At 44.5% G+C, this 12,520-nt stretch overlaps 1 protein-coding gene across 3 annotated transcripts in view; it reads right to left on the bottom strand.

Annotated features, from left to right (window-relative positions):
• The window catches only part of NPAS3 (neuronal PAS domain protein 3), a 671,384-nt gene that overhangs the window by 79,848 nt on the left and 579,016 nt on the right, over positions 1 to 12,520 (bottom strand). For all 3 annotated transcript variants that reach the window (XM_039914095.1, XM_039914093.1, XM_039914094.1), the window contains one exon: positions 8,944 to 9,118. In XM_039914095.1, coding sequence (XP_039770029.1) covers positions 8,944 to 9,118 — 175 coding nt within the window. The remainder of the gene's footprint in view (positions 1 to 8,943; positions 9,119 to 12,520) is intronic.

The raw sequence follows: 12,520 nt of genomic DNA, 5'->3' as shown, positions 1-12,520 counted from the left end.
GCGACTCACCCCAGAGCACGGAATAGCCGTGTCCTGGGGCCCCTACCCGCACACCTCCGAGAGGCTGGCTTTGGAGCGAGGGCAGAGGCCTAGATTTTGAGATTACAAAGCTTGTTGCCTCCCAGGCTGCCTTGGGAAGGCCCGCAGCTGCTGGCTGGTGCTCGTTCTTTAGGGGCACCAGGACCTTAATTTCCTGGAACCCTCTCCACCCCATTTACTAAGATTCTAAAACAGCAGGGAAAACCAAGTTTCCCTCTCTGGGCACATTATCTGAACCCTTCTCTATGGTTTGGGAACTAGAAAAAAAGGGAGGCTGGCAGACAGAGACACAAATCACTCCTCTGCCCACAGAGCCAAGGAGGGATAGAAGCAAAGATCGAGAATGAAGGGGGAGGGACAGGGTTGGGACGGGAATGGAGAGTGGGAGATGGTTCTAGTTTCTGGGGGAGGTAGGAGAAAACCAGGGAGGTCAAAGGTTGGGGGAATTTGTGGGGGATTCTGGCTACCAGCAGGAGTAACCCAAGTTGTTGACGAGGCTACAGACAATGGGGAGAGGGAGAGGGCGAGGAGCGGAAGAGAGGAGGGGAGAGTGAGAGAGAGAGAACAGAGAGGAATTTATCAAAGCTTATGGCTGAGGAGTAGCTAATGCGAGAGATACCTTGGTAACTCTTTTGGGACATCACGACCCTCTATGAGAGAAACAGAATAGAATCCAACCAACGGTGGAGACATTTTCTATCCACTACCAGGAAGGGTATGGAGAAACCAAATGAAAGAAAAAGTTTCCCACTACAGAAAAACATGGTTCACCGGCACCCGGGATACTGTATTTCAAGGTATTTTCAAGGCTGGGGACAGCTACAGAGTTGGAGAAGGGACATAGGAACTAGGAGGCAGATGGAACTACTTCCGTCTGATGGTCTGGTCTGTAAAAGCACAGGCTGAGAAAGGAAATGATTAAAGTGAACAAAAGCAAGTAAGATGTGGGCATGGTGACAACTCCTGCTGTTATTACAGTTCTCTAAACAGTAAACTCCTTGAGGGTGGAAACTACCAACTCTTTTATACTGTACTCTCCCAAGAATTTAGCACAATAAATGCTCAATAAATATGATTGTTCACCACATCCCAAAACACCTCATCCAGGCGCACTCTCTGAAGCTTGAAGGTGATAGGTTCAAGATCCTTACTTTTTCTCAGTCTTCTCCTACCTCACCCCAGCTCACCCACTTCTCTCAAGCCAACCTACACACCATGCTTTATCATGTCTCTTGCTGCTGGCCTCTTTCTTACCCCCTCCCTTCTCCCTGAAACTCCCTTCCCCTTCACATCTGTCAGTCCACTACACTCCCCATCTTCAAAGCTCTTCTGAAATCACATCTCCTTCAGGAGGACTTTCCCGAGGGATCTCTCATCTGCTTAGACAAACAGTGTAGCCAAGTGGGAAGAGCACAGGACCAGGAGTCAGGAAACCAAGGTTCTAGTCCCAGATCCACCCTTTTCCTGCTGTGTGACCTCTGGCAAGAGAATTAACTTCTCTGGTCCCCAATTTCTTTATCTGTAAAATGAGGACTCAATTCCTATTCACCTCCACTCTTAGACTGTAAACCATGTGTGGGACATGGACCGTGTCTTTATCTACCCCAGTGTTAGGACAGAGCTCGGCACCCAGAAAGTTCTCAACAAATAGCGTAATTAACAAAGGTTGCTCTCTGCCAGGACCTTTTCCCTCTGCCTTCCCTGCGATCCAGCCTGCAGACTGATGCTGTTCCTGGCTCTGTGTCTGACTCGCATCACATTTTCTCTCTGAACTGCTTGAATTTCCTCTCTTCACTCCCCACATCCGGGTCAAAGGACAGTAATGGCCCGTCCTTCCAAGGCCCTATGGTGGAAGTCAACTCTGGTAATTACCGAGTGCGGTGCCCTGTAAATACTAAATGCAGCACTGAGGATAAGCAAAATTACTGTTCCTGCATCCAGCCGCTCCTCCCCAGAGCAAGCCTTAGATGGGAACTGAGGTGTGGCCGGCGCCTGAAGAATGGGCATCACAAACTTTACACAGAAGCAACAGCACCTGCTTTTTCCCCATGCAATTGGGAGAAAATTGCTCACTGGGGGTGAAAATGGTTTTCATGCCAATTCTGCCTCTTCTGATCTATGCTCCCTGGGTAACTCCCTTCAATGCTGGGTAACTCATCTTTTGTGTGGCTGCTCTTTAGTTAGATGAAGCACCTCTGAATGGAGTAATTTCAGCAGGACAGAGATCCCAGGAATGAATGAAAGACAAGTGACTTGGGGTTTTTGTTCAAGAAGGTAAGAGCTATATAAATTGCGCCCAATCTGGAGGAGTAGTCACTCATCCGAGTTAGACATATTTTGTTGAAATACAGGGGGAAAGTTGGGCTATCTGTCACCAAATAATCCTTGGCTTCAATGTGAGGAAAAAAGCAAAAAAAGTGCCCTCCTGATTACAGGTGAAGAACATTTCAATTATAACCCCGAAAGCAATAAAACAATTATCTCAAGGAAATGATTTGAAGAGATATTGATATTCTATTATTGTTATTCTAGACTTGGAAAATGTGGCCCCCGTTTAAAAAAAAAATCACTTTTTGCATATTACTGTAGTTTGCTAAAAAAAGCTTCTGCCTTGGATTTTACAAGCCAATCGCCATGCCAATTTCACTTCGCTAATTCCTGTAGCTTTGGGAGATGGATTTCCAATCGCAAGGAGCCATTTCTTGCGGTAGAAATTCCAGAGGTTCTATAAATAATATGCACCTGCCCTCTTGAATTTATTGACCCAATTGGCATCAGTTTCAGTACTGAAACGTAGCCGAAATGGCAGGGAACGTAACTCTATTTGTAGAGCTATATAATTACTAGAGCTCACTTGGGGGCGGGGCGGGTGGTCTCCAAAGCCTTCCCTGACCTGCGGAAGGAGGCAAATTCAAACCGTAGCATTCCTGAATTTACGATCCTCAAATCCCTTTATACCCCCCGTTGGCTTCTAGCAAACAAATGTCATTAAAATATTTTCTGTACATATGTATACACTTGTGTATGTATGCATTACCAGCAATAAGTTTGCCGTACGGTGGCAGGCTGTACTGGCTCTTTGTTAGAGCGACAGAGGAGCTAAATTTCATATTTAATGAATCAGAGATAACTGTTGTACGTTGTCTGATGGATTGATATTCACTTATGTTGTATAAATATGAAAGGGAATTAAATGTGTGTTTACAGTTTGATAAACATTCCACATAAATTATACATTTTAATTTCATTTATTAGTGGGGGACTATAGAAAGCAGGGATTTCATGGCATACAGGCTGCCATTCAGATTGAAGGATTAGACAGGCTTCAGGAAAGTTGCACTAACTGTATGTACAAAACACATTTGTATTTTCAAGCAGTCCCTACCTTTGCGGAATTTGGAGTTTAAATCAAGCGAGAACCAAAAATCGGTCTCTCTCCTGGACCACCCCAGTGGGGTAGCTTCAGGTCGGGTAACTAGTCTAAGAAGAGTTAGATTCTGTCCGCTCAACATTACTGTTAGGAATAGCCCCAGAACCAGTGAGGCTGCTGCCAGCTACGTTCTAACTTGCACAGCACGTTTCCACGAAGCTCGAAGGGGAACAGGCCAGGCTTTCGGCCAGTAGTCTGTGAACCAACCCCTCTGATGCCGTCTTCCCATTATAAGATTTCCCAAATTTCCCCTACAATTAGCGATGATTCCAGAAGTCGGCACTCTCTATAGGTAGAAATATATTGGCAATAAAATCCAGTCACTGTTGTGCTTTTCCCCAGCTGAGGATCTCTCACTTGTCTTTGATTTCTAAAGGCTTCAGATCAATAACTAGAGTGACATTATTAACAGCTCCCTCAACACCTTGGCCAGCACTAATATTAAATCCATTCTACCTTCTGTTTGACATTTGCAGTACAGCAGGAAGTGCTGTAGATACAGTCCCACTGTCTTGGGACTGGGGTTGGAAGTAGGTTACTATGATGCTTTCAACCCTGCCTGCCTTCTAAATTCAGCTCACTGATAGGACACTTGAGCTATTTCAGAAATCTACACTCAGCTGCAAATAATTCACCTGTCAAAGCACAAAACGTCTCACATCTGGATGGCTCTGGAAACAAAACTCTGAGCGGGTCTTTGGGCAGATTTTGACATTTTTCACTGACTGCCTGCTTGCCTACAAGCTACTCCTCAGGAATTTCTTAATGAACCCCCAAGTAAAATGAAAACCAGTTTAATTTTCCCCCTCCTAATACCATGCAGAAGCAAGGATTTCATTATAAACGCACTGCCTGAGTCGGCCTGAAGAAGGTCTTTAAAGATGGGGCTACATCAATTCAGACTGTACACGTAACCACACACCACCTCGGCTATCATCTACAGACCCCTGGAAACTCTTCTTCTACAGGAGCCTGGTATATAGCTGCAACTTCAAATGTGGTACTGACTCCGGGCTGAACTTCAGAGAATCAATGGGTTAAACATGCTGTTGCAGTTATTCTTCCTCCAAAGTACTGTCTCATACATTTTGCTAAGTTGTCTAAATCCTGGTGTCGTATTGATTTCTCCTTCTATGAGCTCTCACCCATTCAATAAGCTCCTAGGCTCCTGTCACCTGGCTCTGTGCACGCCAAGCAAGAACAGGCTATGCAGGTCCGGATACCGGTCCCACAGTCAGAAACTGCCCTGTTAGGAAGAGGGAACAAAGCTTTGGAAACAGAAAACTTTGGCAACAGGTAAGGAAATGTCAGTTCCATAGAAACATGTGTGGAGTGTGTGTTAGTGTGAGTGTGTGTCGGGGCGGGAGGGAAGGAAAGGAGAGGGGAGAGGCATTGCCAATGATTGTTTCTTATGATGGGTCCTTGGAGGAAAAAGAAGGCCTTTTTCCTTAGAAATAGAAACCATCACAAGTTCCTCTAGGATTCCTTTAAAACAGCTGGCTTTCCATTCATCGAACACTTACCAGTCTCCACCCTGAATTTATTAAAAGAGGAGTACTGTTCAGCCATCATAATCCCAACGCTGCAGAACCATTAAAAATAATGAAAAGTTACAAGGGGATCTATGGAAACTAAATTAGCCTCTCCACAGCCTGGGCCTAGCAGTCCCTAGCTTACAATTTTCTGGGAGCCTGCAGGAAAAGAAAAGTGTTTTACTCCAAAACCACCTCCTCCTCCTCCATCTTTGGATGGACAATCTTTCATTTTTTTTCCCTCTCCCAAAGGACGATACAGTTCACTGTTTATATCTGAGGAATTTCTTCTCAATGTGAGGGTCAGGCTTTAAAGGGAAGATCATACGCACTGAATTAACATTCCCACCCTTACAGACATACATATCCAATATACATTTTTGCTTGATGTCCAGTCAACTTTTCTAAAAACAATTTTCATTATCGTCAGTCTGATCTAAGACAAGACAATCAAGGAACTGGCTGCTCAGAGAAATGGGATTCTTATTATGGCCCAGTACCATCGCCTTTTAGACTAGTTTAGTCACTTATTTCCTTTTATTATAATGCCAAATGTTATTTAGATTCCGGTCATTTAGTAATGCTACACTGAACACATCAAGGCTTCTGAAAAATCCCATACCTCTAGCTTCTTCATTTTCATAATAATCACATATTGCTATCCCTTCTCCCCCAAATTACACCCACTGCTATTGAAAGAAATAGCTCAGTGTCTTAACATAGTTAAAGGGATTATGATGCAATGAACAGCAGTCTTAAAAAAGTTCATTCACGATATGAAGATTCGGAAAATCTAGTTAAAATTCCTTCAGCTTTTAAGGAACATAAGCAGCTTTGGGATGTTGTGCCTGACACCAACTTTTTCACTTATTCCCTCGGAGCGATCATCTGCATTAGTGAAGATATTTATTGAAAGGTAGCCCCCCACACAGCTGTGACAGTCCTCAAACCGACAATCCAAACTGTTTCAATCAGTGAAAGTTTGAGATCGTCCAAATGACAATTTTCCCTGGAGGAACAGAGGGCGTATTTGAGAGAAGGTTCTGGAGTCACAGATGTGGAGGGAAAACCATTATCAAGGGTGTGCAGTTATGGTGCATGTGCGTATGTGTGGGGAGGGTAATATGAAAAGCCGAGCCTGCAATTTTACCCGTCCTCATTAAACACCGTGGAAGCAGCATGGCCTAGATGGAAAGAGCATGGACCTGGGAGTCACTGGACCTGGGTTCTTAGCTCCTCCACTGGTCTGTTGAATGACCTTGGGTAAGCCACTTAACTTCTCTTTGCCTCAGTTTCCTCAACTGTAAAATGGGGAATTAAATCCTCCTCCCCCTCTGACTGTGAGTCCCATGTGGGACAGGGACTGTGTCTGACCTGATTATCTTTCATCTACCTCAGTGCCTAGTACAGTGCTTGGCACAAAGTAAGCACTTAACAAATACCAGTCAAAAAGCGCTCAATAAAGACCACTGATAGATTGATGGGGGAAGGTAAGGGGAAGGAGAGCCACGGAGTACCACAGATTTGCTTTTCAGCTAATGTCCCTTCACAGTTAATGAAGAAAATGTTCAGCTCTTAAAGGGAGAAGGAACACAGACTTCTTCAACTGATTTGGGTGACGTTCACCCCTGGATAAAACTTGGCCTCTCACAGAATATGGCTGTCGTCATTTTTCATTTCTGGGGAACTTCAGAGCTGAGTAACTAGGTTCTAAAGCTGGCTCTGCCACTTGCCTGCTGTGTGACCTTGGCAGGTCACTTAACTTCTCAGGGTCTCCCTTTCCCCATCTGTAAAATGGGGATTTAATACCTATTTCCCCTCCCCTTTAGGCTGTGAGCCCCATCTGAGACAGGGACTGCATCCAAACTTATCTTGTATATTGTATTGTCTTGTATTTACCCAGTCCTTAGTACCGTGTTTGGGACATAGCAAACTGTTAACAGATACCACAATTATTAGTAATTATTATTAGTGTGTGTTAATGCACCAATCCTAAGCAACTCTGATCTGGCTTTTCATTTGAGAGCAAGGGCAGAGAAGTAGAGCTATATTATTTTCCTCCATTTACTTTTGAATTAGATAGGCAGCAGAGTCTGGTGGAAAGGGCAGGGATCTGGAAGTCAAAACACCTGGGTTCTAGTTCAGCTTTTCCCCAGGCCCACTGGGCGACCTCCATCAAGTCACTTCACTGCCTTGTGTCTCGGTCTCCCCACTCATAAAGTGGGGATAATGATACCTTCTTCTCCCTTCCTCCCACGATGTCAGGAGGGCAAAATGAGGTAAGTAATGGAAAAGATGCTTTGGAATTCTCAAAGCATTATACACGTTCACAGTATTGCTATTATGATGCACTCTTGAACCTATGTTACAATCAAGGTTTCCCCTGAGAGTACAAATGCACAGGAAGAAGATGTGAAGTAAAAGCTCTGGAAGCAGTACACTTCTTTAAGTCGCTGCAGGTTGGATGGTGAGTTAATGTGCAACCTCCTGAGCAAACTGCTCAGATCAGGATTAAGGTGGCTACCAATCACTGTTGTCACTTCCTTCCTTACAGACTGTTCTAAACAGGTTACCTGTTTGACACTTGGAATTAGCACATGCACACGCTCCAGAAGGGAGAAATCTTTGGGCTTTTTTGTCCTTTTTCTTCTGTACAAATGCAAAAACTATGATCATTTCTGGGCAGGCTGCGTGGCCGTAGTCCCTCCCTGCAATCTACCCCCGGCCAAGTACCTAGAATGATTTCCTTTCCTCTCGGTGGTGAGGCTTCTATTAATCCCCAAATCTGTTTCCTTCCCCTTATTCTTATACCAATAAGGCTCTTTTGTCTTTCGCGCCTGTTTTAAAACAACAGCTCGAGTACAGTACAAACATCTTTAAAGAGGACCAAAATAATTTCCCAAGTAAGCAAATAAAACTTTGCACTTCAAATCAGGCCTTGATTCATTAAAAATCTTAAACTTCTCATGAGAAAAATTAACATTTAAACCACTGCTGCTTGGCCAAGCACTCCAGCACACAAGAATATGAAATATCTCCTCTAAAAAAGTACAAAAAGGACAAAACCACAAATGTGGAACTTCAATTAATTTAAAGCCCCAATCAGCAAAGAATAAATCCTTCGCAGATCTAATTACCAAAGCTCTCGGAAGACCTGGGCCGGCCAGCCAATCTTCCCCATGTTTGAACAGCTTGATGAACTAGGGGACTGATGGATATCAAGTCATTTTGTTTAATTTATAAATGGATTTTCCCCTAATACTTAAATTATCATCAGTACAACACAATGAAAATGGGAACATTCTGAATGCAAAGTCTATAAGAGGCCTGGAAGGAATTCCAATGAGGGAATGTCACCTCTGTTCATTCCTCTATACAATTGATCTAATTAAATACCGAGGGTGGAAAGGCAGTTTAAAATGTAGCCATTACTGTTTTCTTTTTAGCCTTAATTTATCTGTTCACATCTTTCAAGTACCTTCTGATGCTCCAAAAAAAAAAAAAAGAGAGGGAAAAAAAGGCCCCCAAACTCACGAATTTGGCAAGTCCCCAATACTTTTCATTCCACACAAGTTAATATTCTGAAAGCCTATTCATAGGTTGGGCTGAATAATAAATAAATGTATTACATTTAGCCATTGTGACAATGAAAGAAGAGGACATTCTAAATCAGAACCTTTTCAGTCATTTGAAAGAGAAACTAAAGGGACCTTTTGTGGGGGTCTCGTTCACCCCAAATTAGAGCTGGGCTTTTTTACTTATTAAAACGTCTCTTTATTTTCCAATCTCGTCCTTATTTAATTACTGCAGGGAATGGAAAGTCGCCCTGAATCGTTAAATACCATCGGACCTATTGATAGTCCTTTCACACCGGCAACTTGAGTTCAATCATTCGGTCAAGATCCCACCCGCCAGCGGCCCCGGCGCGATGGCAAATCCCACCTGGTTCTGGGGTCTCCGACTGAGACGAGGAGGACGCTGAGCTGGCTCCATCCTCGGCTGCGCCTTGGGAGAGGAGCCCCCGGCCGGGGGGCAGCTTCATCCCCAGCTGCTCGGCCATCTCCACGTGGTCTCCTGGGTGGACGTAGTCAAAGACGCTGCTGCCCGTCAGCTCGACCTGTGAGGGGAGGGTGGGAGAGGTGAGGGGGTGAGGGGCGGGGGAGGAGGGAGAGGGGGAGGAAAAGATCAGAACTATTCACGGTTCTGCCTGGCTTCCACACGCCTCGGTGTAAGATGCTGAATACAGATACCCAAGGCCCCACACTAGCCGGGGAGAACAGCGTGGAGCGGGGCTCTGTCCCACAACCAGGGGTGCGGGGACCCTTGTTTTCTCATTGCTTGGCCTTCTGGATTGGAAAATGTACTAGGCTGTAAGCACCTTGAGGGCTCAGCTCAGACATAACATGTCCAAAACAGGACTTCTCATCTTCCCACCCAAACCCTGTCCTCCCCTTGACTTCCCCATTACTGCAGACAGCACCACCATCTTCCGTCTCGCTAGCTCGTAAACTCGGCATTATCCTCAACTCACTTCTCTCATTCAACCCACATAATCAATCCGTTACCAAATCCTATCGGTTCTACCTTCACAACATCACTAAACTCCACCCTTTCCTCTCCATCCAAAGTCCTATTACGCTGTCAGCCTTTATCATATTCTGCTTTGACTTCTGCATCAGCCACCTTGCTGACCTCTCTGCCTCCTGTCTCTCCCCACTCCATTCCTTACTTCGCTCTGTTGCCCAGATCCTTTTCCTAAAGGAAACCGTTCAGTCCACTGCTCCCCACCACTCAGCAACCTTCAGTGGTTGCCCATCCACCTCCGCATCAAATAGACACTGCTCATCATTGGCTTTAAAGTGCTCAATCAGCCCGTCCCACCCATCTAACCTTGCTGATTTCCGACTTCAACCCAGCCTGCACACTTTGGTCTTCTAACACCAACCTACTCACTGAACCTCAATCTCATCTATCCCACCACTGACCCCTTGCCCACATCCCCCTTCTGGTCTGCCCTCTCTATTTCTATTCAAAGCCTTACTTTTTTAAAATGGCATTCGTTAAGCACTTCCTATGCATCAAAGACTGTTCCAAGTGCTAGGATAGATACAAATTCATTAGGTTGGACGCAGTCCCTGTCCCTTATGAGGCTCGCAGTCTAAGTAGGAGGGAGAACAGGAGAACTGAGGCACAAGAAGTTAAGTGAGTTGCCCAAGGTCACAAAGCAAGCAATTGGTAGAGCTGGGATTAGAACTCAGGTCCCCTGACTCCCAGGCCTGTGCCCTTTCTGCTAGATCATGCAGCTTATTAAAATCACCCTTCCTCCAAAAGGCCTTCCCCAACTAGGGCCTTATTTCTTCTACTCCGTCTCCCCCGGAATTGCCTAGGCACTTGGGTCTGTTCCCTTTGGGCATTTGGCATTCACCCCACTCTCGGCCTCACAGCACTTATGCACTTTTCCATAATTTATTTATTTACACTAATGTCTCCCCTTCTAGACTGTAAACTCACTTTGGACAGGGAACGTGAATACCAAATCTGTTGTCTGACTCCTTTCGGGTGCTTAATACAGTGATCTGGACACAGGAAACCCTCAATAAATACCACTGATTGATTGATTGTAACAGGTCTGTTCTCATGGCTCACTTATGAAAGCAGCTTCTTACTGCTCCCAAGTACTTGAACCTGATGATTATCCTAGTTCACCAATCTTTCTCTTTTCCCTTTCTTGTTCCATCCCCAATTCTGCCTTGGAATCTCTGGATGGCGGCAACATGAGCTGTTGGAAGGAGAATGTGATCTCTTCCCAGCTCTCCCAGTGACCTGCTATGTGAACTCAGGCAAGTCACTTAACCTCTCTGGTCATCGGTAAAATGGGGATTAAATGCCTGTCCCTTCTATTTCTTAGGATTTAAACTCCGAGGAGAGACTGTATCCCACTTGATTACCTTGCATGTACTCAAGCACTCATCACAATGCTTGATTTTCATTTCACTGGTATTTGTTAAGCATTTACTAATCATTCATTAATTCAATTGTATTTAATTGAGCACTTACTGTGTGCAGAGCACTGTACTAAGCACTTATCAAAGTACAATACAACAATAAACAGACACATTCCCTGCACTCAATGAGCTTAGAGTCTAGAGGACTGTATGTGCCAGGCACTGCATTAAGTACCAGGGTATATACAAAGATAATCAGGTTAGACACAGTCAATGTCCCACAATCAGTTCACAGTGTTAATTCCCACTTTAAAGATGAGGTAACTGAAACATGGAGAAGTTAAGTGACTTGCCCAGGGTCACCCAGTGGATAAATGGCGGAGCCAAAGTTATAACCCAGGTCCTCTGACTTCCAGGCCCATTCTCTTCCCACTAGGCCGTGCTGCTTCTCATAGTAAGTGCTTCATAAAGACCTCCTCCCCTTTCCTGGCCAGTCAGCTTCTCTGAAGAAACAAGACAGACCATCACATTCATCCTCTCGGCCCTTCTAAAATGACCAGCCCATCTGTGCTCAGAACAAACGAGGAAGAATTTGAATACGTAAATAAGTAATATTTCATTAAAGGGCAACCTATCTTTGATATTATTAATTAGAATTAGGACAGTTCATTCCTGGATCAATCTTCCCCCATCTTTCCCCGAATCGGGGCCTCTTTCTTTGCTACCTAAATCACACTTTCCCACTGTATTGCGGCCTAAATTATTTTTCAATAACCATTCCATTCATCTGCTATTGTTACTCAGTGTAAATCAGAATTCATAAATGATCAGTTCATACCCTCTGGGAGGGGGGATTACATGTAAATAATCCCTTTAATGTACGCATTGCCTCTAAGCATTTCACACCGCAATAAACTGGTAAACTGAATTTAGGCAATTAAGAAATTAAATGAAACTAATAAAATGTGTATTTTAATATTTCTCAGTGGTTATTTTATTTGGGGATTAGTGAATTTGAAAGTCACTGTCACTTTGTGGGGCGGGGGCAGACAGTAGCTTGTCACTTTCTGCTGCTTTTTCTGGCTCTGTTTTCATGCAGCCAGAGCCCATTATTTAAAATCTTGGAGATTTCTGCAGTGGCCTCAGCCACCAGCCTGAGAACGGGTAGATGGACATGTTGGATGGGCACAGGTTCATGCTTTAAACATTCTTGATTCTCCTAACCACATTGGACTCTCCCAGGTGCTTAGTATAGTGCTCATTTTTGCTTTAATGGCATTGTTATGCATTTATTATGTGACAGGCACTGTTCTAAGCACTTGGGTAGATACAAGATAATATGGCTGGACAAAGTCTCTGTTCAACATGAGACTCACAGATTTAATCCCCATTTTCAGATGAGGTAATTGAGGCACAGAAAAGTAAAGTGACTTGCCCAAGGTGACACAGCAGACAAGTGGCAGAGCTGGGATTGGAACCCAGGTCCGTCTGACTCCCAGGCCTGTGCTCTATCCACTAGGCCATGCTGCTTCTCATTTTGTACCCTGGATTGACTGACTGAATGACATCCTCAG

The sequence above is a fragment of the Ornithorhynchus anatinus genome, chromosome 14 (assembly GCF_004115215.2).
Source record: "Ornithorhynchus anatinus isolate Pmale09 chromosome 14, mOrnAna1.pri.v4, whole genome shotgun sequence".
NCBI classification, from domain to species: domain Eukaryota; kingdom Metazoa; phylum Chordata; class Mammalia; order Monotremata; family Ornithorhynchidae; genus Ornithorhynchus; species Ornithorhynchus anatinus.
This window is presented reverse-complemented; position numbering and strand designations above follow the sequence as displayed.